At 53.6% G+C, this 24720-nt stretch overlaps 12 protein-coding genes across 12 annotated transcripts; 5 read left to right on the top strand and 7 right to left on the bottom strand.

Annotated features, from left to right (window-relative positions):
• The first annotated feature begins 520 nt into the window (after positions 1-520).
• F5Z01DRAFT_656856 (uncharacterized protein) lies at positions 521-1711 on the top strand. The gene is made up of 2 exons (XM_046263606.1): positions 521-997; positions 1080-1711. The coding sequence occupies exons 1-2, from the start codon at positions 867-869 to the stop codon at positions 1417-1419; spliced, it is 471 nt and encodes a 156-aa protein (XP_046117770.1). The 5' UTR covers positions 521-866; the 3' UTR covers positions 1420-1711.
• Positions 1712-4405, bottom strand: F5Z01DRAFT_656857 (cell division cycle protein 48). Its single transcript, XM_046263607.1, has 3 exons — positions 4173-4405; positions 2630-4121; positions 1712-2573 (listed from the first exon to the last, which is right to left on the bottom strand). Exons 1-3 carry the CDS (start codon positions 4365-4367, stop codon positions 1981-1983), a joined length of 2280 nt encoding a protein of 759 aa, XP_046117771.1. The 5' UTR covers positions 4368-4405; the 3' UTR covers positions 1712-1980.
• Positions 4406-5333: 928 nt separating this feature from the next.
• On the bottom strand, positions 5334-6729 carry F5Z01DRAFT_132029 (chromatin associated protein KTI12). The gene is made up of 2 exons (XM_046257575.1): positions 6481-6729; positions 5334-6426 (listed from the first exon to the last, which is right to left on the bottom strand). The coding sequence occupies exons 1-2, from the start codon at positions 6484-6486 to the stop codon at positions 5458-5460; spliced, it is 975 nt and encodes a 324-aa protein (XP_046117772.1). The 5' UTR covers positions 6487-6729; the 3' UTR covers positions 5334-5457.
• Positions 6730-7235: 506 nt separating this feature from the next.
• F5Z01DRAFT_132137 (uncharacterized protein) lies at positions 7236-8404 on the top strand. Its single transcript, XM_046257576.1, has 2 exons — positions 7236-7303; positions 7406-8404. The coding sequence occupies exon 2, from the start codon at positions 7450-7452 to the stop codon at positions 8233-8235; it is 786 nt and encodes a 261-aa protein (XP_046117773.1). The 5' UTR covers positions 7236-7303; positions 7406-7449; the 3' UTR covers positions 8236-8404.
• F5Z01DRAFT_656874 (uncharacterized protein) lies at positions 8402-9549 on the bottom strand. The gene is made up of 3 exons (XM_046263608.1): positions 9360-9549; positions 9173-9291; positions 8402-9121 (listed from the first exon to the last, which is right to left on the bottom strand). The coding sequence occupies exons 1-3, from the start codon at positions 9391-9393 to the stop codon at positions 8543-8545; spliced, it is 732 nt and encodes a 243-aa protein (XP_046117774.1). The 5' UTR covers positions 9394-9549; the 3' UTR covers positions 8402-8542.
• A 3038-nt stretch (positions 9550-12587) lies between these two features.
• Positions 12588-14067, top strand: F5Z01DRAFT_132242 (guanine nucleotide-binding protein). The gene is made up of 4 exons (XM_046257577.1): positions 12588-12815; positions 12865-13207; positions 13260-13816; positions 13867-14067. Exons 1-4 carry the CDS (start codon positions 12698-12700, stop codon positions 13908-13910), a joined length of 1062 nt encoding a protein of 353 aa, XP_046117775.1. The 5' UTR covers positions 12588-12697; the 3' UTR covers positions 13911-14067.
• Positions 14068-14633: 566 nt separating this feature from the next.
• On the bottom strand, positions 14634-15710 carry F5Z01DRAFT_637067 (uncharacterized protein; the record flags this gene model as incomplete). Its single annotated transcript, XM_046262253.1, has 3 exons — positions 14634-14846; positions 14903-15416; positions 15625-15710. The coding sequence occupies 3 exons, from the start codon at positions 15708-15710 to the stop codon at positions 14634-14636; spliced, it is 813 nt and encodes a 270-aa protein (XP_046117776.1).
• F5Z01DRAFT_132247 (D123-domain-containing protein) lies at positions 15680-17455 on the bottom strand. Its single transcript, XM_046257578.1, has one exon. The coding sequence runs from the start codon at positions 17310-17312 to the stop codon at positions 16041-16043; it is 1272 nt and encodes a 423-aa protein (XP_046117777.1). The 5' UTR covers positions 17313-17455; the 3' UTR covers positions 15680-16040.
• A 213-nt stretch (positions 17456-17668) lies between these two features.
• F5Z01DRAFT_623213 (pre-mRNA splicing factor CWC21) lies at positions 17669-18219 on the top strand (the record flags this gene model as incomplete). The annotated part of the gene is made up of 2 exons (XM_046261307.1): positions 17669-17901; positions 17952-18219. 2 exons carry the CDS (start codon positions 17669-17671, stop codon positions 18217-18219), a joined length of 501 nt encoding a protein of 166 aa, XP_046117778.1.
• A 543-nt stretch (positions 18220-18762) lies between these two features.
• On the top strand, positions 18763-20199 carry F5Z01DRAFT_132280 (synaptobrevin). Its single transcript, XM_046257579.1, has 3 exons — positions 18763-19189; positions 19236-19388; positions 19436-20199. Exons 1-3 carry the CDS (start codon positions 19013-19015, stop codon positions 20129-20131), a joined length of 1026 nt encoding a protein of 341 aa, XP_046117779.1. The 5' UTR covers positions 18763-19012; the 3' UTR covers positions 20132-20199.
• On the bottom strand, positions 20161-22079 carry F5Z01DRAFT_132302 (uncharacterized protein). The gene is made up of 5 exons (XM_046257580.1): positions 21668-22079; positions 21403-21615; positions 21255-21355; positions 20966-21199; positions 20161-20914 (listed from the first exon to the last, which is right to left on the bottom strand). Exons 1-5 carry the CDS (start codon positions 21861-21863, stop codon positions 20267-20269), a joined length of 1392 nt encoding a protein of 463 aa, XP_046117780.1. The 5' UTR covers positions 21864-22079; the 3' UTR covers positions 20161-20266.
• A 217-nt stretch (positions 22080-22296) lies between these two features.
• F5Z01DRAFT_623071 (indole-3-glycerol phosphate synthase-domain-containing protein) lies at positions 22297-24626 on the bottom strand (the record flags this gene model as incomplete). Its single annotated transcript, XM_046261301.1, has 2 exons — positions 22297-24250; positions 24307-24626. 2 exons carry the CDS (start codon positions 24624-24626, stop codon positions 22297-22299), a joined length of 2274 nt encoding a protein of 757 aa, XP_046117781.1.
• Between the last annotated feature and the right edge of the window lie 94 nt (positions 24627-24720).

Consider the following 24720-nt stretch of genomic DNA (forward strand, 5'->3'; position numbering starts at 1 on the left):
CCTCAAAGAACCGAGCCGCAGTCTTACACTCGCGGCAGGTGAGATCGATCCGGATGGGCACGATTTGACCTCAACCGCCACTATTGCGGCCTTCACGCAGCGAGAACGTCACCACGAGAGTGTACAACTTCAACGACGCCTTTCTAAAGTGAGCCAGTCACCGGGTGTTAACAGTATCGCGGTTCCTATTCTAGCACTGGAGCGTACCTGAGAAGCAGGGATGCTTCTCGTCTGCAAGGACGAGTATCGGATCCAGAGCCCAGACTTCGAGGGAAATGCTCTTTGTCCCGGCGGTGGGGTCATGTCGGATCCCTTGCGCGCTCGGGCGCGATGGAACTCTGTGCTTGATGTTTTGTAGAATGTTTACCGGAAATAGAGACTGGAGGTTGTTGTTGTTGCAGTCCAGTAGGGAATTATCACGATCTGGTCACATGTCCAGTCGTCGATCGAACTCCGGGGCAAGCCCAGGGCAGGCGCTACCTGCCTGCCTGCCCCACCTCTGTCACCCTCAGCCTTGCCTCACTGGCGTCTCCCGAAAACCTCCCCATCTCAGCCTTGCCACTATTACACATCACCAAAGCGATAATTGGCAACAAGCATATCACCAAGCGCATTTCCAACTACACACCTGCGCAAAGCTCTTCATCACCACAGAACAAGTCCGCCTGCTATAGCGCACTTCGTCACAGAAGAGTTCGCACACCCGCTGAGCCACCGCAGCCGATTTCGAGTCGTTGACGCTTCTCGCCTACGCGCCACCCTTTGCGATTGATTGACAGACACGACGTTATCTCGACATATACTACATACAGCTCTTGCCACAACGAACAACGGCCTAGCTGGCTCCGCCAGCGTCCGCAGCAGCCATGGCGAATTCTAACCCCTCCACACCCGTCAAAGTGCCCTCGTCGGCGGCATCATACAGTAACGGCGTCCTCGACCCCGACATGCGGTCCCAGATCAACACAATCCTCCTCAGTGACGGACATGCTACAAAGTACGTCGCCCCCAACAGACTCTCACATGTCTCGCTATATCCCCCCTCTCCGTCGCGCGCCCGACTGACTCCCATGTTCCAGAATCCAAGAAGCCCTTCTGCACTCCTTGCATGCCTCCCCATCCAACTGGCCGACCACCCTGCGCAGCCACGCCCTGTCTCTCCTACGGTCGGGCGAGATATCCACGTACCCCGAGCTTCTCCGACGTGTTTTGTCCGACGTGCGCGCCGAATCAGACGTCTCTGTCCATCCTCCACCAAGCACCAACGGTACCAACGGCGATAAGCCGAAACAGGCAAAAGGCTCCAACAGTGACAAGGTCAGCCTGGCGATTCCACAACACGTAATAGATGAGGCGCTACGCGTCACCCGGGAGAGTCTAGAGACTGTCTGTGAGGTAGACGAGAATGGCAACGTTTGACGGTGCGGCTCGCCGCGAGCGAAGGCGGTGAGCGAGACGGAGGGGGACTCCAAGGACTAGGTGCGCGTTGGAGAGAGATATGAACATGGAGGTTATAATGGTCCCTGGGGGGCATGGCTATTGAAACTCATCGCTCGAGCAGATTGCACAGCTGACTGTATGGAGCCCGCTGCGTGAAGAGGAAGATGACGCTGGCACGGCTACAAACGACCCGACACGAATTACACGAGATATCAACTGTCCATAGCAATCGTCTTTCTATGGACATACATGATGGAGTTATGTTTGCAAGTTGGTTTGAGTAAATGCATCGTGAATTTCATTCATTTCTATCATTGAAGTCCAGTCTACCGAATTATGTAGCACCTCAATCTGCATACTAGGTGACCTCGTCTGCGGGTACCCTGCATAGCCCGCCGTGGTTCACCTCCCAGCGCACCAACTCCAGCGTGACAAGGTTGCTCCTCGTTCCGACGGACGTCAGTGCGTATGGTCTCGCGCGTAAGTGTAGAATACAAAAGATTGAGTCTCCTCATCCCCCAACATGCATGCACCCTTCGCTTAGTTGTAGAGGTCGTCGTCGTTACCGGCATCGCCAAAGGCATTGTTTGAATCACCTCCGGCAGCGGCCTCGTCACCCTCGGGGAACTTGAAGAAAGCGCCTGGGCCGGCGCTCTTCATCTGCTGGGCAAAGGCTTCGTAACGGCGCACCTCGACGTCAGTGACCGAGCGGCGAGCCATCTGCATAGCCTCCTGGAAGTGAGCCTTGGTCAGCTCGGGCACGGCGTCCTCGGCGTCCTCGTCCACCTCCATGTCGTTGTCGCCAGCAGCCTCTCGAGCCTTGGTACGCTCAATGTCAGCAGTGATGGCCTCCTTGATGGCAATCTTGACGGCACGCTGGGCAATGAAGGCCAAATCGGCACCGGAGAAGCCGTGGGTCTTGGCCGCAATATAGCCAAGGTCGACGTCGTTGGAGACAGGGGTCTTGCGAAGCTGAGCCTTGAGGATGCCGAGACGGCCAGGCTCATCGGGCAGGGGCACGTAGATGAGAGAGTCCAGACGTCCAGGACGGCAAAGGGCAGGGTCAAGCTGCTCAGGACGATTGGTCGCACCAATGACGAAGACATTCTTCTTTGACGTCATTCCGTCCATTTCTGCAGTATGTTAGGTACGAAAGTTTTGACTTTGAGGAATTCTTGATGGAACTTACCAGTGAGCAGTTGGTTGACGACACGGTCAGAGGCGCCACCAGCATCGCCCATAGAGCCGCCACGAGCCTTGGCGATTGAGTCGAGCTCGTCCAAGAAGACAACGCAAGGGGCGGCGGCGCGAGCCTTGTCAAAGATATCACGAATGTTGCTCTCCGACTCACCGAACCACATACTCAACAGCTCAGGACCCTTGACGGAGATGAAGTTGGCAGAGCACTCGTTGGCAACGGCCTTTGCCAACAGCGTCTTACCGGTACCCGGAGGACCGAAGAACAGGACACCGCGCGAGGGCGACATGCCGAACTTGAGGAATTTCTCCGGATGATCGACGGGGTACTGAACGGACTCGCGGAGGTCCTGCTTGACGCCCTCGAGACCACCAATGTCTTCCCAGCGGGTGTTGGGAACCTCGACAACAGCGACCTCGCGGAGTGCAGAGGGGTTGGACACCCCAAGGGCAAAGCGGAAGTTCTCCATGGTTACACCAAGAGAATCCAAAACCTCGGCATCGATGGTGTCCTCATCAAGATCGATCAGATCCATCTTCTCGCGGATTTGTTGCATGGCAGCCTCCGAGCACAGGGCGGCCACATCGGAACCGACATAACCGTGCGTCTCAGACGCGATCTGCTCCAGATCGACATCATCACCAAGTTTCATGTTCTTCGTGTGGATCTGGAGGATCTCAAGACGGCCTGTGGGGTCAGGGATACCAATGTCGACCTCGCGATCGAAACGGCCGAAACGGCGCAGGGCAGGATCGATCGAGTTGGGACGGTTGGTGGCGGCCATCACAACGACGTTGGAGCGAGCCTTCATGCCGTCCATCAGAGTGAGGAGCTGAGAGACGACACGACGCTCAACTTCACCGTTCGTTTTCTCACGCTTGGGAGCGATCGAGTCGATTTCGTCGATGAAAATGATGGCGGGAGAGTTCTTCTCGGCTTCCTCAAAAGCCTTGCGCAGATTCGATTCGGACTCACCGGCCATCTTGGACATGATCTCAGGGCCGTTGATGAGGAAGAAGAACGCACCGGTCTCGTTCGCAACAGCACGAGCCATGAGAGTCTTACCGGTACCAGGGGGACCGTATAGCAGAACACCTCTCGGGGGCTTGATACCGATGGACTTGAACAGCTGCGGGTGACGGAGAGGAAGCTCTACCATCTCACGAATCTGAGCCATCTGCTTGCGGCAGCCACCAATATCGTCGTAGCCAACCTCGTTCAGGTTGTTCTCCTCCTCATCGCGCTCAATAGGATCGCCTTCGCAGTGGATGACTGTGTCCTGGGCAACTATACCGTACTCTGGAGGATCGACCTCGACCACTTTGAACTCCACTTGCCTCATGCCTCCACGTACTATGAAGAGGTCTCCTTGGCGCACGGGCCTATAAGCTTCCCGGAAGTAAGGGGCGAGGAAAACATCGAAAAGAGAGCCGGTGATACCCTCGACGGTGTCGGCGATGGGGAGGACCGCGATCCGCTTAGCCTGGAGAGAATGTCAGCGTCGGCGTCACCAACTGTTATCGGTACCCCGTACGTATTTGATATCGGGGCAGGGGTGAATGGTGATCATATCGCCATGCTTGACCCGAAGGTTGTGGCGAACAACACGGTTGATGCGGGCGCTACCATCGTCGAGCTCGTCGTCCGCGAGGACGATAAGGACGGTGTCCTTGCGCTTCTTTCCACGGACCAGAACCGTATCGCCACGGAAGAGCTGCAGTGTGTCCATCGTAGCCTCTGACAGGGCGATAATGCTGTTATCGTCGTTTGTGGCATCGGTAACCCTTGACCACCGTTAGCTCATCTCCACCCTTGTGATGCAATGATTCGAATACGCACATTAACTGGTTATCCTTCTTCTTCTTCTTGAGAATCGCGGTAGACACGTCCTCCTCCTAGAGCATGTCAGTTTCCTCGTTGCGGTCGTACACTAGGCGCGAGACAAACATTCTTGATGGCGGCGCCAGAAGGATCACTATGGCACTGTTAGCATATTGCGAGTCTTTGGCACAGGACGCAAGGCGCAAGGAGTGCACACTCGCTTGGTGTCAAGACTTACGTCAAGTTGACCTTCTTCTTTTCCTCCTCGGGAGCCATCTTGGTGTCGAGTCTGCTTACTAGCAGCTGTGTAGTTGATTATCGTGCGATGTTCGGAACCGGGCACCTGTGAAATCAGAGGTGGCAGGTGAGGTTGCTCGGTCTCGTGAACGTGCGAGACAAGAAAAGCAGTGGTTTGGTGGCGGATTTGGTGTGAAAAGAGGTGGGAAGGAAAGAAAAGGGTTTGATGGTTGGAGGTGTGCAAATCCCAAGCTGTCCTCACAGGCAAACAGCTGGTTGACGAGTTGGAGAGGTGACGGCGAGGCAAGAACGGCGGGCCAATGATCTCACCGTGAGTGCTGAGCGGGGCGGAATATCAATGACGCGCAGGGTACGCGACAGGGTCTCGGTACCTGCATTCACGCTCAATAAGGCGATACTCGCATGTATCAGTAGTGGAAGACGGCAGAAGCTTCCACCTGCGGTGCTGACAGTGCCCAGGCAGAAGACGGACGACGCAACCACCTGCACGCATTAGTTGGAAGATGTCTATCCGCCAACCACCATATCGCCGTTTGATTTACACAAGCCTCGGTTTTTTTCATTGCGCACTGGCGGATGACTCACGACTCGAACATTCGAGACTTACAAAAACGCATTAATAAACAGCTCACCACGGGTCACAGTGAGGGCATGGTGGAATACGTATAGTCGTAAGTCTCACAGGTGATCAAGTCGCTTCTCAAAAGTGTCTATGAAAATACTCGTGGCTGGCTAGCGTGTCATTCATCTTGATCGAAACTACTGTTGAGATGCCGTACAAAGGCTTCTCTTGATCTGTCATTAGCCATGTTGCCCACCGCTTCCAGGCCAATACCACCCCGATTCAGACCAACGAAAGCTCTCCTCAGCCTCTGCAACTGGGGCAGGCCAACCTTTTGACCTGCCGGCAAATGTACGACAAGGTCCTCCTTTCCTTCAGCGCTCAATGGTACCTTGACTTCGCCGCCACCTTCGTCACCCTGCTGGTCCAATATTCGTTTGACCACGTCTTGTGTCTCACGATCCAGTATGTAGAGATAGTCACCGCCCTCATTTCGGCCCCTTTGCAACGTAGCCTGGTTCGGTCGGACGACCTTGCGTCCCTCTCCGGCAATCGAGTCCCACAAGGTATCAAACACCTCCCTTGTTTGGTCCTCGTTGTCATCCCACACTAGAGCGAAGAGCGGGCTATCCCACCGTGTCATAGGATTCGGCTCCTCGTGTCGGAAAACAAGATTCTCCCAGTTACCTGGTTCGTACGGTTCAGGCTCGCCCTCAGCGGGGATGTGCCCAGCCTCTCTCCGGCTCAGCCTCTCCTCGTTGATCTCTTTGGCCTTGTCCTTGGCGCAGCCAATCTGCAGGATGCAGCTTGGGGTTCGTACTGCCTTGGCCTCGCAATGTAGCTGGTAACGCCATCCTTTAATATAGTTCAACCCGTCGAGGATGACGATGTCCTTGTCGCTCAGCACCCGCTTCACGGCACCGTATATGGCAGCTCGGGCATCCTTCTCCGAAGCATTGGCTGATCGCGCATGAGCCGGGACCTTGTCAGGCGAGAGGTCGTACACGCTTCGCGATATCGAGAGGCTGTCGTCTGAAATGAAGTGCAGACGATACTTGGTGTCAGCGATGCGCTTCGCAAGGTATTCGTGCAGCTGCTTCGAGCGAGTCGTCTTGCCTGATGTCGGCCATCCGGTCACGATGATCAGCTGCGAGAAATGTGAGTAACGATCATACCGGAACCATCAGGCTGGAAATGTTACCGGCATCGCAGCATTCAGATCGTGTAGAAAAGTGCTTTCTCCAAAGTTGGCAAGCGCGTGGAGGGGCCGAAGCTAGGTCATTTTGCCCCGCCAACCCGTATAAGATTGATTCAAGGCGCAAGGCGCACGTCACAAACCGACGTCAGCATTTCTGGCACGTAGAGCAAAACACTGTCGCAACTGTCTTCATTTTTTACTCATAACTCATGGCCAATAGTACGCGTCTGGGCCTTTTGCGTACGTGTATCAACTCCGAGAGAAGGGCCGCTCCAACACTCAAACAGTTGAGGCTATGGTGAGATGTGACACCGCCAAGACTGGCGCCTGGGACTTGACCGGTTTTGGACATTGATTCGAGCAAAACCACAAGGCTGTTGCAAGGCTTATTTGAACTCCCACGTTCTCGGAAGACGGCATCGCAGCGACTGCCGTGTATGACCAGGAACGTGAAGGAGTCAGGCTGTCAGCACTAACACTTGACAGATCCGCTGGTCAGGGCACGCACAAGTTCCGCTCTGATTCGTCGCTGTTCCCCAAGTCCGTGACGACAGCTGAGAAAATGAAGTGAGACCATTCCACAAGTAGCAAACGTTTCGAAGCGTACCTCAAGCTGGGTTTATCGGATATCAAGCGATAGGTACGTCTTAGCCCACCCAGCCATAGTGATAGGGCTGTCGCGTGGGCCATTGTCAGATTGTCCTCGCAGTTCTCGGAAAGCGGCACCTCGAAAGTCGGCAGTGCTCTTTGATGAGAGGCCTCGTTGCCAACGCGCCCTCCGAAATGTTCAACTCAGCAATGCAATAGTGCTTTGGCTGGCAACAAGGTAATCATGTTGTTTCCCTATAAGTATGTTTGGATGTCTGCCTCGTTCTTCAGCTCAGCTTTCAAGTTCCAAAACCAATTCGCCTGTTCACACTTCCACCAGACCGCTATCATCAAATCGCTTCCTTCCCCCTATCTACAAGTACCATGTCTCGTTCGCTTGACACGTATGATCACATTTCCATTGCAGAGATTGTCATCTACGCCTTCTTCCTGGTAGTTGGCGTCTACCTCTGCTTCAAACACGGCGTCCGGCGCACCACAGGATGGGTCTACCTCGTCATCTTCGCCATCGCCCGCATCTTGGGCTCGGCGCTCCGACTGGCCACTACTTCAAACCCTAGCGATGTCGGTCTCTACGTTGGCTGGCAGGTCCTCAATGGAGTCGCCCTTGGTCCCTTGATCCTGCTGCTCCTTGGCATGCTCGGGCGTTGTTACGACTCGATCAATCGGCAAGGGCATGTTGTTGTCAAGCCCTTGTATCAACGCATCATCAGGCTCATGATGCTTGTGGCAATCATCCTCACCATTGTCGGGGGCACGCAGTCGGATATGACAATGCAAGGAGGGCATGTGCATGTTGCGTACACAACACTGAGCAAGGCTGGCACAGCCCTGATGATCCCAGTCTTCGTCATGGTCATCCTCGTTGCCATCATTGCCCTTTTCAACCAGGGATATATCTCCCAAGGCGAACATCGCATCCTGTTCGCCGTTTTCGCTTCGGTACCATTTGTGGCGGTCCGCCTCGCATACTCATGCGTTCTCGTTTTGGGCGGTCATCAAGGGTCAGCCTGGCTGTTTCTTGGCGCGAGTGTGATCATGGAGATGATGGCGGTTCTGATCTGCGAGGCCGTTGGCGTGACTCTCGCAAAGGTGCCCCCCGCGCCCAAGGAGGATCACCAGTTGCGAGAGGGGCACACGCGCGCATGAAGGCTCAATGAACGTTGAAAAAGAAAGGGTCAGGCACCCAGAAATACACCTGAGACCTGTCGTTCTGTTATTCTGTAGGCCCTCTTTGGTTGTTTTGGCCAGGCAGACTGTTGACAGTGCGTTTCGTTGAACAATGTAGCGGACTCGAAGGGCACTAGACTACCTTTTTTTTTTTATCATTGCCGACCAAGTCAATTCGCTGCTGATAACTGCGTGAAATCTTATCTCGATCTAAAACAATTGTATACGTATCCAAATGCAAATGGTATAATTATGCCAAAACCACACGCAAGCCTCTGGGAGCTGCTTACATGACAACGCAACAATGCTTCTCAAGCTTCTTGAGCAAGCGAGGCAAGTGCTTCTTGACCATCTCCTCCACTTCATCCTGCTGCTGGCCCTGCTGCTGCTGCCCACCGTGATGTGCTCCGGGGTAGCCTGATTGACCGCCCTGGCCACCGTGGTAGACTGGTACTTCCTGCGGTCCTTGCGGCTCGCCTCCTTGCAAGTTGATAAAGATCCTTCCCGCGTTCTCCTCTGTCCGGTAGTTCAGGCCCATCTCCCGGCAGAGTTCCTCGACCTTGGGTTTCAGCTTCTGCACGTGGCCGTCAGAGTGATTTCCTTTCCCAACGATAGCGTGAAGATGGTGTTGCCCCGCAGCTTGGTCAGCGCGAATGCGCTGCTCGAGAATCCGCTCGGCCTCTTCGACAAATTGGCCGTGGAGGTCAATGACATCAGCCTCGTTACGGCCGGCAGCGTTGTTCTCGCGGAAGATAAATTCAGACGCCTGGCGGTTATAGTCGTCCATTTTCGCATCATGGCGTTTGCCTTGGTTGGATAGCTCTTTGGCAGCGGCACCATCTCCGTCCTCGTAGGCTTGCCTGGACTATGGACTGTGTCAAATTTGGATACAGCTGCGGCAAATGGCGGGACGAACACGTCGAAAACAGTCGTTGCGCTTATCAGCCTCAGCGCGCGCTAGATCGCGCAGACGGTCGTATTCTCGCTCGATGTCGTCTTCGTTGCCGTGGCCACCACCAGCGTCTCGGTTCAGGGCTGTTATCATATTAGTCAATTCTGCCCTGCTGGGTAGCCAAGGGGTTTGGCAAGGCAACGGGGTTTACCTCGACCGCCCAGCCGCGACATCTCGTAAGCCATTGCGATTGCTGCGTATGTCCAATGGACTATTTATCAGCCCTGCGCGTTGTTGCTAATGTCGGCCAGCCTTCGAACGAGGACTGCGCACGTCGTTTCCTTGCTGTGCAGCTGTGGGAGAAAAGGTATGAGGTTGGGTCTGAATGCAAGGTCACGGCGAATGGCGGGACTCCAGCCGATCAGCGAGATCCAGACACATCCCCACAGCATCACGGTGGACCCTTACTGAGCCTTGCAGCGAGAGTCCAAAAGAGCGGACATGATGATGTGGCAGCCAGACTTGTACAAGTATCAATATTAATATTCACGAGCTCATTCAGCTCGTCCTTTCGGTCCAACATGCCTACATGGTACAGCATGCCGTGGATGAGGTCTTCACATACTTCTTTATACTATAACCTTGAAGACACGTCTCGCTGAGAAGCCCATTCTCGGGGTCACGAGAAACCTCGCAATGACTTTTGTCTGTAATTAACGGCTTGTGGCTTTTATTGGCCCAATAGTAAGGTTTTTTGTCCCTGAATCTCGCTTTTAGAGGACATGAGTATCGACACGACTCATCCAACTGCCCCTCAGATTTGAGTCTTGTTGGTGGACTGCTGCTCGCTGATTTCGCCAGGGCTTCTGCCGGAAAATTACGCGGCTCCCCGTATTTATCACGACGGCAAGTCAGTCATAGGGATCGACATGCTCGCCAGAAGCTAGAACAAGGTACTGGGTTGCAACTTGCAAGTCTTCTTTTGCAGAGTAGATACGTACGGCTATACGTAGATTCCGGGGAAGTGATGAACGCTGCTGTGCGTTGGAAACAACTCTGCGGCAAGTTTCAGCCCTGGGTAACTTCTTTGTATCCGTATACGTACTAAACCTAGCAATGCCGGGCTCTTGGTAGTCTTTGATGCTATCCGGAATAGCCACGTGGCTGTACGACGCCTTCAACCCACAGAAGATTGATAGGCTTTGCGATATTCATACTGTACGTACCAAGCCCGCTCTCAATCTCCATCGAATTTCTTGCAGATCTATTAGGCTGTTGTCGGATGTTGTTAGCGTGGCAATCCTGGTCAGGAGAGATAGTTGCGGGGACGCTTTTCCAACTATCAATGACTCGCATTTGGGGCGCCAGGAAATTTCACAAGGAGTAATTATAATTAATTAAGCCATGGCCCAACGGATGAACATGAGCCTCCTGTACGTAGCGGTCCTAGCGGAGCACTCTGGCAGATGCGCCTCTCACCGCGCCGCGATGGGGTCTTCCAAGCGACTATTGAAGCACCAGGCGAGTCACGACCTCATTTCTAGGAAATTCTCGCCTCAAATACGCGCAACCCCTGGGCGAGTGTCGATCTGAAGGAGCGGCTTCGCGCATGTCACTGGGAAAGGCAACAGGTCCCAGTTAAGCATCCATGCTTGGACTGAAACGGCAGGTTGCCGCTGATATGGCGCAGGCAACCGGCTGACCTTCAGAGCTGGTAATATCAACGACTGTGTGGATGAATGAACTCCAGTCTGCCCATGCGGCTCTTTCGATGAGTGCTTGAATCGTAAGTTGCTCGCAAATTTCGACCAGCCAGGAGCGAGGACCTTTTTTGAGATTGGTAGCCTTGTAACTATATCCAGACACTCATTGCCTCTGCAAGTCTGTGTCTACTGTATCTTACCGTAGATCGATGAGGATATAATGAGGGTACTTGGCCAAGTCTCCCCCTATTTCTGCTCTCCAATGCGCACTCTGTTATTTCCATACGGAGTTCCCGGCTTGATCATTCAGCTTTAGTGGCCGTTCAAGTCGTGAACCCAAGCTGCAAGCGTTTGCGAAGCTATAAACGCGTTGAGAAGCCATAGTTGTAATGCATCAGTCCGTGGCGGAGATGCTTAATTAGACTGAGCTGGAAACGAGCGCGCCTCCTAAATACTGGGGCTCAAATCGCGTCAGTCAGCTTCAATTGGCCGCAAGTGTGGGCTAGCGGCTCGGGTCAACCACAGGAGTCAAGGTTCCTGGTCCCACTGCCAGGGGCTCGCACAACGGGCCTCTGAGCGCTGTGTCTGACTCTGCGATCAGGGGCAGGGCGGAACTGAGGACTTCATGTGGATCTGCGATACTACAGGCACTGTACGACGGCGAGGCTCATGTCTTTGCACTTGATGCTTTTCGCGAGAGGCTCACAACGACTGACGTATTAAAGAGTTTCGTGGTAGCATTGCCGTAACTACAGCCTGGATCATGGTCAATGCTGCTTCATGGTGTTGCGTAAGTAATTACTGAGGTGATATGATCCAAAACACGTATGCGACGCCGCGATATAGAAAATGACTGGGCACAAATCATAACGATCCGATCTGCGTTAAAGAAATGGTGATGCCGATGCACTGTGCATCCACACAGAAACAGCGAGTCACGCCTGCATTGGGGCAAGGGCATACAGTGCGCCGGAGCTGGGGAAGGAACGTCGCATGATACTGCCAGGACTGGAAACCTTGGCCAGAAAACCCGCTGTGAGATGAACAACGGCCGCTGGAGAATAGGGCAGTCATTAGAATCCAGTACGAAATGCCCGTCTGAAGGCCCTGATCCGTCGGTCTTGACATGGGTAGCGCCGTGAGCGGGAGCGTTCAGTGGATCGAAGTGTGTGTGGAGCCTAGCGCACTGTCGCCTGCTTGTCCCAGGCGAACCTAGCCAATCCAATCTCCAATCCCAAGCTGTCGCGCAATCCATTCATTTCCCTCCAGTCCTTGGTCCGACCTTCTTTGTCGAATCTCCTCCCCTTCCTCCTTGTCTATCCTCTTGCTCCCGTTCTCGATCCTCGTCCTACTCCCAACCAACCAACCAACCTAGTGACCGACCGACCGAACGGAAAGCCTCCCTTCCTCACCATCACCAATCTCTCCAGTCGGGCGTGGATGCCAACGCTCGTCCTGTCATCGTCAATAGCATTGGTGAGTTCCGTCGCAATGGCTTCTTCCCCTGAGCGATTGCCATGTCACAATGTTGGCAACCCATGCTTCCCTCTGCCGCAAATCGATCCACGCGCCACTCGCAGTCATAGGGATCCTTCACAAAGGCCTATTTGTAGCCATGGATTGCTTTCCCTGTATACTGAAGAGTACTGCGGGCGTGTTTCACAGCATTTGGCGTTCGAGCTCTTTCTTCCGTGCTCGCGCCGGCAATCATAGACTTCTAATGCCAGACGGCTAACACATTCTCCTTGCTAGGTTCGCTGACATCACGATACCACTGTCTGCCAGTTCGACGCGATTTCAAGTTATTTTCCTAGCGCGGACCTGAAAAGGCCAACTGATCGACAATATGGGTTGTGGCATGAGCACTGAGGAGAAGGAGGGCAAGGCCCGCAACGAGGAGATTGAGAACCAGCTGAAGCGCGACAAGATGATGCAGCGCAACGAGATCAAGATGCTGCTTCTGGGTAAGTCTCACACATCATGGGCGCGTGTTCAATTACTAAGTGCGGTTAGGTGCCGGTGAATCCGGAAAGTCGACGATCCTCAAGCAGATGAAGCTCATTCACGAGGGAGGCTACTCTAGGGACGAGCGCGAATCGTTTAAAGAGATCATTTTCAGCAACACCGTGCAATCGATGCGCGTCATCCTTGAGGCCATGGAGTCCCTCGAGCTGCCGCTGGAGGATCAGCGCATGGAGTACCACGTCCAAACCATTTTCATGCAGCCTGCGCAGATTGAAGGAGACGTCCTGCCTCCTGAGGTTGGCAGCGCCATTGAGGCTCTATGGAAGGATCGTGGTGTGCAAGAGTGCTTCAAGCGCTCGCGCGAATATCAGCTCAACGATTCGGCGCGATAGTAGGTTTCACAAGTGTCTAGGATGGGTTCAATTGTCGGCTAACATGATCAGCTACTTCGACAACATCGCCCGCATCGCGGCTCCGGACTACATGCCCAACGACCAGGATGTCCTCCGATCGCGAGTGAAGACAACTGGTATCACTGAGACAACCTTCATCATCGGCGACCTGACCTACCGCATGTTCGACGTCGGTGGCCAGCGATCTGAGCGCAAGAAGTGGATCCACTGCTTCGAGAATGTCACAACCATTCTCTTCCTGGTCGCTATCTCCGAGTACGACCAGCTTCTCTTCGAGGACGAGACCGTCAATCGTATGCAGGAGGCTTTGACTCTATTCGATTCCATCTGTAACTCTCGGTGGTTCATCAAGACCTCCATCATTCTGTTCCTGAACAAGATCGACAGGTTCAAGGAGAAGCTGCCCGTCAGTCCTATGAAGAACTACTTCCCCGACTACGAGGGCGGTGACGACTACGCAGCGGCTTGCGACTACATCCTCAACCGCTTCGTTAGCTTGAATCAGCATGAGACCAAGCAAATCTACACGCACTTCACATGTGCAACTGACACCACCCAGATCCGGTTCGTCATGGCTGCGGTAAACGGTATGTCCCATCGACGTAAATTCACCATGGCAAGACGCTAACTATGGCAGATATCATCATTCAGGAGAACCTTCGCCTCTGTGGTCTTATCTAAACGATTTCCTCTGAGACATTTATAATAATCACGAACAACAAATGGGCCACAGGAGTCACGGCTCATGACATTTCCTTGTACTCCTTTGGCATACACCAAGGACGAGTTCCCTGGATGCTTCTACGATACCCGCTTGTAACCCGACTTTCAATGTACGAGGCTTCGGGGGCGTTCTTGGCTGCGCCAGTCACCTCTGCAACCCTCGAATGTGTCGGGTGGGCTGTCCTGTCACAACCTCGCGGGAACTGCTCTGTATCACAACAAGAACGATGTTTACCTTTTTTTCGGCGATTGGAGAACAAGCAGGGTGCAAATGAATGGTGGGAGCAGGCGGCTGGCTACTTGGAAGGGGTTGACGCGAGGCGCCGAAAAGGCTTTTTGCAGGAAACATGGCAACTCGCAGTCGCGCAGTCGAGCACACGCGTCCACCCATGAATGGGGGATGGTCGGATGTTATCTACTTTGTTTAATCACGAGTCTACATTGCGCGCGTTCAGGTGTCTACGTTAGGATTTGCAGTACGTATCGGCGTTGCTTCATTGTTTTCCTATCCTCTTGTTTCACGTCTATCGATAGAATCTCAGGACCAAAACCACCTTGGGGAGTATCGCAGCGTTGCCCCTAGGCTTTCTTGAGTAGGTAGAAAACACGATTACCCGTTCATTCATCTGAACTGTCTTGTGAACTGTCTTCAAGCAGGCGTTCTGTCATGGACGGGCTTTCCTAGTAGCCACGTCCGGTCCTGCGATATGCCTTGTGTCCACAAGCCTTGCATATGGCCTTGCGCGGGTGGATGTACTCCAAAGACTGGGCACTTGCAGCTGCTTCTGCTGGCGGGTAAGGCTTCCGACAACTATGGATTTGTTCCCAGTACTGATGGCCGGTGTACCGCTGGCTCATTGGCACGGGGTCGCCGTACCAGAAGCTGTCCGCTGTCTGTCAGGAGAACTTGTCAGCGTTCATGTTCGCCTAGGGGCACGGCAACAACTCACAGCTTTTGTGGTCTGCTGTGCAGTTGCCAGAGAATTCGTGGCGAGGAAGTTTGGTAAGTTCTCTGCAGGCTTCGCCAAGTACTTGGGTTTTTGGAAGTACTTCCTGGCCTTTTCCACTCGCTGTATGCTCTTCACTGCTGCTCTGGCTTGGCGAGCGTAGTCAGAGCCCCATGATGGACAACCCATGAACGGGTCCGATTTCTGTAGGGCATTCGGGGAGGGCTTCGTACACGCGGCTACAGTCCTGTTTTTCCATATACCTCTTCTCCCGAATTGCTTTGGCCAGGCTTGGGGCGTATAAGATCGGCGTGCCGTAGGATTTGCACTTGGTTGTACGGCACTGCCACCTGGATTTGAGCTTGAGAATCCGGGGCCTAAGTTTGTGCTTGTAGTTATAGATGCTGAATTTGGCTGCATAGTCCCGGAAGTTGAAGCTGCTTCTGGGTTCGTGGGATTCAGTGCTGGCCTCAAGGCCCCGGAACCTGCATTTTGTTCTGGGGTTGGGAGAGGCAAACTCCGGCAGTCAGTAATATATTATTGCCGTTTTGAGATATGTGCTGATTTCAAAAGCTGTATATGATGATTGACGGATGTGAAAGGGGCAGGAGAAGGGGCAATGTCTCTAACAGTTGCATGGTAACATGATGGTGCGCGTGGCCGGAGATTCATGCATTGGACGTGTTGACGGTGCAAAAATAACAAGAGAAGATTGTCTGACTCACGGATAATGAGGGACTGCTCTGGAATGAGTATTGGATGGTGCTGATTGAGGGCCAGTAGCCAGGCCGTTGGTGTTGGAGCTTGACATCTCCAAGCACTCCTGGATTCAGTCTTTCCGACAGCGGCCAAATGATATGAGAATGAATGGATGGATGAACGAATGGACGAAATAACGAATGAATAGATGGGTGAGTGAGTGAGTGTTGAGCTGAACGCGTCTGCTCGAGTTACAACTCGCTTCGTGACTGGGGGTGCTTTTTAAAGGACAACAATGCGCCCCGTGGTTGCTCTTATATCCAAGGTTTCAATGTCGAAATATGGCAGGGCTGATTTAATTTCGCACGGCTCGAGGCTTAAATCGTATCGCAAAGGTAACAGTTTGAGAACTTGCCGTTGCGCTTATGACACCCGGTCGAAACTATGTACTGGTGCCACCCGAAGCCTCAGCATGTTCCCACATCCCATCGCCTTTCCCCTCTGTCAGCACCCTCCACTGGGCCAGGAAGTCTCGAAGACCACTTCCCCCGGCAGCACTGGCATCAACGACCTCCTTGGGCAATTTGTGAGCCGAGTATTGAGGCGCACTGAAGTTGTAGGCGGCCGGATCGTTCTTCTCAATGAGCCTAAACTCTAGCTGGCCAAAACTCTGTCCCTGGCCAGCTGCGCCATCCTCATCAGTCTCGTCGGAAGTAGTGATATCTTCCTCGCTGGGGCTTCCTGATACCTCCTCTTGGCTGAGTGAACCGTAGATTGGCTTCTTCACCTCGAGATCCAAAAGTTCTCTCCATGAGAACAGAAGACTGTCAGTGGATGGAGCCCAGGGGTTGATGTCAATCAGCCTGACTTTGCCGAGCCCGTCTTCGGCATCATCATTCTCGGGAACATAGACATCGAAAACGAAGCACGAGTCCGGGAAAGTGAAGCGCAAGACACTGTCGAAGAAGTGCTTGATCTTCCTTGACAGGTTGGGTTTCAGATCCGCCAAGAAGTCGTAATGGTTGAGGTCCCTCTGGGTGATACCAATCAGCGCTCTGTGCTTGACGAAACACCTGAACTCGAGAGCGTTATGGGGGTTGAAAAAAGGCCTCAAGACTAAGACCGGCGCAAAAGGTTGTTTCGCGGGGGAGTCATCGCAATCGTCAAAAGCATGGTTCAGATCGTGTGAAACAAAAGAGGAGGATTTGAGTAGCAGGTATATGTCGCTGGGTGTAGTGCACCGAAGTGTATTCTGGTGTGGGTTGACCCATTTCGCGTCCTTTGGTGACGACCAGTTGAGTTTTGGAACCACGGCTCCTCCGAGTTCAGCGATTGTATCTTTGATCAGCTGGTGAGTTTCGGGGAACCTCTCATTCGGCGGCCTGGAATCGATCTCTGCCTCATCTTCCTCATCTGAGGAATAGACCTCTTCCACCCTGGAACCTTTCGCGCCCTCAGAGTGCCATTCCTCTTCTGGATGCTGCTCAGCCTCATCGTCAGCGAGGATTATGCCGTCTTCTTGGAGATATGACACCACGGCCGGTGGCAGAGAGATGATCCTCGACCTCAGACAAGAGCTCTTGTACCCGGGAAACCACGAGTCATATGAGCAGTTCAATATGTGGTCTCTTGAGATGAGGGGAAAATTGAGTTGCTCAGCGTCTTTGGTGCCAGTATTGGCGGCGTCAACCGCAGTAGATAGATGGGGCATCATGAGCCAACACAGCTGTTCAACCGGGGTTTTCTGTTTGCTCGACAATAAGTATAGGCAGAGATAAAAGATGAGATATTGGAGGAACGCTTGAACAGATTGATCAGAGGTTGGTGTCTCTCTAATTATAGTTGACTCATTGAGTGACTACCTACAACGGGGACATGGACCCTGGCCCCACCATGATGTATCTTTAGTTTTGCCGCCAAATGCTTGCATAGTGGGCCTCACCGCCTTCTATTCCAGGCCACCGGGCTGCATATCTCCCCGTCCGCGGCCAACCTACTGGTACCAACCAATGTTAGACGACACTGACACTGCACCTGTCCCAGCTGTGCTTATTATCATCCAACTGAATCATGTCTGACAACGTCGGCTTGTCCACGCCCCGAGGCAGCGGAACGTCCGGCTACATTCAACGCAATCGCGCCTACATCAAACCTCGAGACCAAGCTGCGCCGTACCCGCCCAAGGATCTCGACAGCCTGCGACATCGCCAACGGCAACCTGACAAGGGTATCCTCGAGCATGACCGGAAACGAGAGATTGAGGTCAAGGTCTTCGACCTCCGTGATCAGCTAGAAGACGAAGAGTAGGTCACGCGCGCGCGCGCAGCGGCTCCTCTATGCTGACCTTGCCTAGAGTGGACGAGGAGGAAATAGAGAAGAGGTGCGACGAGCTGCGCGAAAAGCTCACGTCAGAAATGCACAAGGGCAAGAACAGCGGGCCGAGGCGAAACTTTAAGGAGCATCAAGTACACGAGATGGCGGACGCCAAAATCAAGGAGAGCGAACGCCTCAGGAAGGCTCTCAAAATCAGCTCCAACTACGAGGAAGGGAGCCACTGGAAACGGCAAGAGGAGCGGCTCAAGTCGGCCTTGAACGAGGAGGAGGATGCGCCCAAGGACTGAGGTGTTGCCACACGAATCGAAGCATCGACTAAACAGGGGCGCCGCTCAGAACATAACCACTAAGCTTCGCCTTGTTGGCGTGAGTTCCTGGACTCCAGTCGTGCTTGTCCAGCCGCCGCAATGGCGCTGCTCGCACCATTCTCGCGGCTCTGGCGGCAGAGAAACGGCACGCTTCACGGATCGATCCGACAAGCATCATTAGCTGCATAGCTAATCTCGCTGGATGGGACGGGCATTCCGGTTCGTCATACAGGCGACGTAACTGCTCGGGGACCCAGGCTCGTAACTGCATACCCTAGAGTGCCTAATTGAGCAACTCTTGATTGCATTGCGCTGCCTGCAAGATAAATGATAGAGCCTTGTATAGGTTGGCTCCATGGCCCTTCATTCAGAAAACAGCTTTTCACTTCTCATGAACTTGCAGGGTGTGTAACGCTCATGGTTATCGTCACGACAGTCAATTGCGTGTTTCGCTGGTAAGAGTATTTACGCGTGGAATGATGTCGGTATTGCTAGGAAGCGCAGAAATGGCTTCTACTTTCTTTTAAATCTGAACCTGTACCTGAGATAAATATGCCCAAGAGCTTGGTTCAGCTGTTATGACTGATTAACTTAGTTGAGTAGGATGGCATGAATGGCTGTTCCTGGCATTGCGCCTGGTACCGTCATCCTGGAATTTTGGTGGGGTGAAGCCAACTACAAGCTGGCCACATCCAACGTCGCCAACCTGACCAGAATAGTCATCTAAACAAGTTTTTGTTAGCATACCGATGCACTGCACGGCTCCGAAATCATGGCGCGCTTGTCAAATCCAGGTCGAGCAGCTATTCCACAAACGAGTGATCTTGATCGATCATCAGCAGAGCTAGGACAGCTCCTCTTGCGCCTCCAGCGTACTGTTCTCCATGCCGATCCCGCACGCGAACAAAGATTACGGACGTCAGAATATGAGCGCGCCAAATTAGAGACGGTATGACGCTGCCAGATGGAACAAAGAAGGCTGTCTAATGTTATAGAACTTGGACTACGCCAGGACCTCGCTGTCAAGGCTCGAGCAGGAGGCGATGACCCTGCTAGCGCCTGGGAGGAAAGGCGACGTGCAGGCGGACCTGTACAAGAAGAGAGAGCTACTTGAACTGCTAGTGGACCGGCTACACGATTTCCAAAAGGTAGAGCAGCGACGGATGCTACCAGCGGAGCTTTGCTGACGCGACAGATGGCGGTCGAGGACGACGAAGACGCGTCGGAAGGGGAGGATCTGCTGGCGTCTGTAGGATATACACCGAGCGAGAGCATCTCCTCGACGAGCGCGGCTACACCCAGCGATGCGGATCAAGAAGCGAAACAGGTACAAACACCAACGCCGAAGACATCACAACCCCCCGCGCCAGCAACAGAACCTGGTTACGCAAGCTCTGAATCGACTCCGTTTACCCCAGACGAGCCCACGAAAACCACGCAGAACCCGCGGTCTCGAAACCAAGAAACCCAGCAGCCATCATATGCCTCAGCGCGGGCCGCTTTGTTTGCCAACAGGAAACGAACCGATCCAGCGCACGCCGCTGCCACCACAGGCGTGTCCACTGCCACTGCAGAAGCCATCCTCGACCAGCAGGCCGGCGAGCGCGAAGATCTTTCCGACAAAGTGTTCAAGATGGCACAGGCCATGAAGGAGAAACAGTTGAGCATTGCGTCCAGTCTAGACGCCGAGAAGGACATTATGGGCCGTGCGACAGAGGGCATGGAACGAACGGGGCGTGGCATGGAGGCCGCAAAGGGAACCATGGGCTCGTTGATGAGGATGAGTGAAGGGAAAGGCTGGTGGGGGCGCATCATGCTGTATGCTTGGATTTACGGGCTGATGGTCGCTTTGGTGTTACTGGTCTTCGTCATGCCCAAGCTCAGGTTTTGAGGGCATGGATGGTATCATGGCGTATGCCTCACGCGGCATCCGTCGGCGACATTCAATGTGGGATTCGAGGAGAAGTTGAATTTCGTGCTACGATGATGTGGGATCTGAAGTTGTGGTATCCGTTTGGCTCTTCTCTCACCACGCGTGTGCGAAGCCGAACAGTACGCGCTCTGCCTCGATCAGGGCCAGTTCTGCGTCGTGGGTCCTATTCCTGGCTTGGGCCACCGCCATGTCGATACGAGCCAACAGGTTCTTGTCATCTTTGATGAAGCTTCTCTGGCCGACGGCGACCTCTTCCATGGTCGTATCGAGCTCCATCTGGCCCAGGAGCTCGTCAGCGCTGCAATCAACCGTCATAGGGGTCAGCCCTCCAGCGTCGCCGATGCTCGAATCTCCCACTGAGCTCTGGCTGGAAGACAGCGAATGTGCATCCGTATCCTTCGTCAGCTTCTCTTCCACCATGTTCCGATTATCTGTCTCGGAGTCGATCCCGGTCATTTCTGTGTCGTCGTTTCCGTCCTTCTCGGCATAGCGTGAAGAGTGAATGCTCTGCATCGCTTCATCTTTGCAGTCACTGTCGTCGTCGGCATCGTCAAGGTTATTCTGGTGTTGTCGCAAGACCTCAGCGGCATCTCCGGCAATGGTACATTCATCTGCTGTCGCGGAACCCCCGTTCTCCGGAACGGGAGTTGGCCATGGGAGACCTCGACGCTGGGCGTTCAACCTCCAGCACTCTTCAGCATCGTCGCCACTGATCCTCGTGCCGACTGGCTTCCCTCCCATCTGGTCACTTCTAGTCAGCTTTGGCAGGCGCAAAGAATGGGCACCACTCACCGGCGGCGTGTAAATAAATTTCCCGGGGCGGCTTTCGTCATTGTAACAGAGGACACGGTCCTCCCACTCGATCCCGGTTTTCTTCTGGAAGAAGTCCATCATATACTTGAGCTGCGGCCAGAATTTCCCCGCGCACGGGGTGAAGTTCAGAAAGGACGGTCTGTTGTCCCCCTTGCGCCTGAGGTGTTTAACTGTGCATTGGTAGAGATGCGGAAGGGCGTTTGACTGCCAAAGCTATGTGGTATTATCAGCAACACAGAAAATCACTAGGAATCTTGGAAAGACGCACCGTAATCTCATAGCGTTCTTCGTCTCCAGTGTCAGTATCTTCGCGATGGATTGGAAACTGATAGTAAAACCCGACTCGGTCTCGGTAAACGTGGAAAAGATCTGGTGAGGTTAGCCCATGTTCTGTACTCTCGGATCGCAATACCTACTAGTGTTGATGTAGTTTGGCCTCTCAGCATTGCGATTGCCTTGTGCTATCCTCCTTTGCTCTCTTTGTTTAGCGGTGTCGTACGCCCAACGGTCCTTGAGTTGGTACTCTCCAACAGGCAGCTTCTTGTTCTGCGACGCGGAGAACTCGAACCAGTCGCAGTGAAGTATGAAGATCTTTGTCTCGTTCTTGCCTCGATCGAGGGCTTTCTTGACTAGAATAGGTGAGCATTGGTCGATGAAAGAGCCTAAGTGTAGCATACTGACCTGGGGTGTCTTTGACACAACGTTGCTCCTCGAATTGCTCTCGCGTGCACAGAAGATGGGTAACTGTGTCGTCAAACGTACGAAGAAATGTGCCTTTCCGGATCGTGGTCCAACGCTTGACGTTTTCAGGAGTGAGTTGCCCTGGTAAACTGCCAGCACAGGCAAGGACACAACCTTTGAAGATCTGAGGAGGCATGCTTCTGGAGAGACCGAGGTCCGAACGAGGTGTACCTATGAGAATACAGAGTCTACCTATGTCTTTGGTGATGATTGGAAGGAAGAAAGAGGAATGCGAGTATGCACAGTACACACAGGGATAGAGGCGGATGGCTTCAGGCCACAAGCACGAGGTAGAAGGAGCCTCAGCAGGAGGTTGCAATTAGGTGTGCAGTGTAAAGGGGTTCCCGGAGATTCATCTCATGTATCAAAATTGAGGCTTTCTATGTGTTGGAGTGTAAGTGTGTAAAGCGAATGACAGTCGAGCTCATCTCATTCAGGTGCCCAGGATCCAGGACATGGGCAGACCGATGGAAGACATCGCGATGAACCAACAAAGCTTGAGCAACCTTCTGATCACGGTGGAGCGTTCTATCCAATGTGCGTATTGCGAAGCCTGAATCTATGTCCGATTATCGAATCTGCTTGGCTGCGTTGACAAATGCCGCGATCCTCTTTAAGCTTTGTTTCCCGTCTTCCTCAACGCCGCTGCTGACGTCCACACCAATGACACGCTTACCCAATTCACCAAGCGAGTTGACTGCCTCTGCAACGTTCTCAGGGTTGAGACCACCGGCCAGGAAGATTCTGAGCTCAGGATCCTTGCGAAGGATCTCTTCCACCTTGGACACATTCAGCAACTTGCCGGAGCCGGCACCTGAATCCAACAGAGGCACGGTGTGATATCCTCGCGAGCCGATACCAACATGGCCGGGTTTGAAGCACCGGATCACGGGCACGGGAATCATGTTGGCCCATTCAAGGGGCTCATCACCGTGTAGCTGCACCACATCCAGATTGTAAAGCTTTTGCTTCTCTAGGACTTCGTGGAGCGGCTGGTTCTGAAAAATACCGGCCAAACGAGGGCGCTCGCTCGCTAAACGCGTCGCAGCGGTAGAGAAAAAGTCAGTGGCCTTTTCATTTGTGATGGGTACGTCTGCCTTGGATGGCAGAGGCCCGCCGTATGAGTGGACCGCTTTCGATATCTCGAGAGCCGTCTCGTGCGTGATGCACCTCTTGACCCCTGGCACGAGGCAGATTCCGACAAAGTCGGCGCCGGACTTGACAGCCTCGGTGGCAGCTTCAGCACTGCGTGTGCCACAAATCTTGACGTAGAGTGCGGAAGGCTTGTCATTTTGGGCTGGTGCGTCCACGCCCGAGCAGAGTTGACTGATGAACTGCGTGGCATCGGGAGCTCGCATGATAGCCTCTCCAACCAGGACAGCATTGACGCCATCCTTCTTGTTCTCGAGAACATCCTTATAGGTGTTGATGCCGCTGAGGGCGCAGATGATGGTGTTCTCGGGTACCATGCTGCGCAGACGGCTAGTCGTCTTCAGGTCGACCTCGAAGCTCTCAAGATTGCGGTTGTTGACACCGATGGCCTTGGCGCCGAGTTGGACGGCAATCGTCATCTCATCCGCATTCTGCACTTCGACGAGGGGCTCCATCCCGAGTGATAGAGAGTACTTGTACAGTTTCTCCAGCAACGGCGTGTCCAACATCTTGACGATTAGGAGGACAGTATCGGCGCCAGCCAACCTAGCCTCGAGGATCTGGTACTCATCGAAGATAAACTCCTTCCTTAGGATAGCAGGGCGGTTGGGCATGCCGTTGAGTACTTGGCGGACGGCACGCAAATCTTCAATACTTCCCTTGAACCACTCAGGCTCGGTCAGCACCGAGATGACACTGGCTCCGGCAAGCGCATACTTTCGCGCTTGCACAGGCGCATTGATGTCCATGGCAAAGATGCCCTTGGAAGGCGAGCCACGCTTGATTTCGGCCATAAGCGCTACTTCGAAGGGGGTATTGCGCAGCCTTTCCAAGAAAGGTACCAGAGGCGGAGCAGCGTTTAGATCATAAGCAGCTTGCAGGTCAGCCATGCGTTGTGATGGAATCTGCTTCTGCGCCTCCACGGCAGCCTTTCGGTTTGCGTAAATTTGGCGTAGAATGTTGTTGCTCTTGCTTTCGCCCGTTCCTGGCGCTGCGGCGGACTTTTGCTTCTCGGCATTGTCTGCCCAGGTTCCACCTTGGAAGCGCAAGAAGTTCTTGATCATGGTGCGACCTTCAGCAGTAAGAATACTCTCCGGGTGAAATTGAACACCTTCAACGGAATACTCCTTGTGACGAACACCTTGGATAACGCCAGGTGATCCATCTGGTTTCGAAACCCAAGCCGTAGTTTCCAAGCAATCTGGCAGTGAGACTGGCGTCCCAGCCAAAGAATGATATCGGGTCACAGGGATGTCCTTCTTCAAACCAGAGAAGACGCCCTTGCCATCATGAGTCAACGGGGACGTTTTGCCGTGGAGCCACTCGCCCGCTGAGCTCACTTCGCCACCATAGACATCAATGATACATTGCCTTGTTTCGTGAGCAAGTGATCTAGGATACGGGGGGAAGCTGAACAGTTCACTTACAGACCCATGCAGACACCAAGAATAGGGATTTTGCCGGCAAAGTGCTTGATGGCATCGCGGCTGATCCCCGAGTCCGTCGTTGGGTGGCCAGGTCCAGGGCTGATGACCAGCTGTGTTGGGTTCTTCGCGATGAGTTCCTCCAACGTGATCTTGTCGTTGCGATACACATGGACAGTAGCCCCCTCCAGCACCAGGTATTGGTAGATGTTCCAAGTGAAGGAGTCGTAGTTGTCGATAAAGATGAGATTCGAGGCCGTCGCAACTGGAGGCGAAGGATCGACCTGATGCGGCGAGTGATCCACGAGGTCCAAGGACGACATCCTGAATGGCACTTTGTGACACAAAGGGCAAGCTGGATCTTGACGTTTGATGAGACGATCCCCTGCAAACGTCCAGCGCTTTGGGCAAATGACC

The sequence above is a fragment of the Emericellopsis atlantica genome (assembly GCF_019669845.1).
Source record: "Emericellopsis atlantica unplaced genomic scaffold F5Z01scaffold_15, whole genome shotgun sequence".
In the NCBI taxonomy this organism is placed as follows: domain Eukaryota; kingdom Fungi; phylum Ascomycota; class Sordariomycetes; order Hypocreales; family Bionectriaceae; genus Emericellopsis; species Emericellopsis atlantica.

Coding starts and splice junctions, on each gene's coding strand:
- F5Z01DRAFT_656856 (XM_046263606.1), top strand. CDS start 867: ATGGCGAATTCTAACCCCTCCACACCCGTCAAAGTGCCCTCGTCGGCG. Junction 998..1,079: donor AGTGACGGACATGCTACAAA/GTACGTCGCCCC, acceptor CCCATGTTCCAG/AATCCAAGAAGCCCTTCTGC.
- F5Z01DRAFT_656857 (XM_046263607.1), bottom strand. CDS start 4,367: ATGGACACACTGCAGCTCTTCCGTGGCGATACGGTTCTGGTCCGTGGA. Junction 4,122..4,172: donor CCTGCCCCGATATCAAATAC/GTACGGGGTACC, acceptor CATTCTCTCCAG/GCTAAGCGGATCGCGGTCCT. Junction 2,574..2,629: donor CGTCAACCAACTGCTCACTG/GTAAGTTCCATC, acceptor AACATACTGCAG/AAATGGACGGAATGACGTCA.
- F5Z01DRAFT_132137 (XM_046257576.1), top strand. CDS start 7,450: ATGTCTCGTTCGCTTGACACGTATGATCACATTTCCATTGCAGAGATT.
- F5Z01DRAFT_656874 (XM_046263608.1), bottom strand. CDS start 9,393: ATGGCTTACGAGATGTCGCGGCTGGGCGGTCGAG. Junction 9,292..9,359: donor GTCGCGGCTGGGCGGTCGAG/GTAAACCCCGTT, acceptor ATATGATAACAG/CCCTGAACCGAGACGCTGGT. Junction 9,122..9,172: donor GCAACGACTGTTTTCGACGT/GTTCGTCCCGCC, acceptor CACAGTCCATAG/TCCAGGCAAGCCTACGAGGA.
- F5Z01DRAFT_132242 (XM_046257577.1), top strand. CDS start 12,698: ATGGGTTGTGGCATGAGCACTGAGGAGAAGGAGGGCAAGGCCCGCAAC. Junction 13,208..13,259: donor CTCAACGATTCGGCGCGATA/GTAGGTTTCACA, acceptor TAACATGATCAG/CTACTTCGACAACATCGCCC. Junction 13,817..13,866: donor CGTCATGGCTGCGGTAAACG/GTATGTCCCATC, acceptor TAACTATGGCAG/ATATCATCATTCAGGAGAAC.
- F5Z01DRAFT_132247 (XM_046257578.1), bottom strand. CDS start 17,312: ATGATGCCCCATCTATCTACTGCGGTTGACGCCGCCAATACTGGCACC.
- F5Z01DRAFT_132280 (XM_046257579.1), top strand. CDS start 19,013: ATGGCGCGCTTGTCAAATCCAGGTCGAGCAGCTATTCCACAAACGAGT. Junction 19,190..19,235: donor AGCGCGCCAAATTAGAGACG/GTATGACGCTGC, acceptor CTAATGTTATAG/AACTTGGACTACGCCAGGAC. Junction 19,389..19,435: donor GGCTACACGATTTCCAAAAG/GTAGAGCAGCGA, acceptor CTGACGCGACAG/ATGGCGGTCGAGGACGACGA.
- F5Z01DRAFT_132302 (XM_046257580.1), bottom strand. CDS start 21,863: ATGCCTCCTCAGATCTTCAAAGGTTGTGTCCTTGCCTGTGCTGGCAGT. Junction 21,616..21,667: donor TTGTGTCAAAGACACCCCAG/GTCAGTATGCTA, acceptor CACCTATTCTAG/TCAAGAAAGCCCTCGATCGA. Junction 20,915..20,965: donor AATTTATTTACACGCCGCCG/GTGAGTGGTGCC, acceptor AGAAGTGACCAG/ATGGGAGGGAAGCCAGTCGG.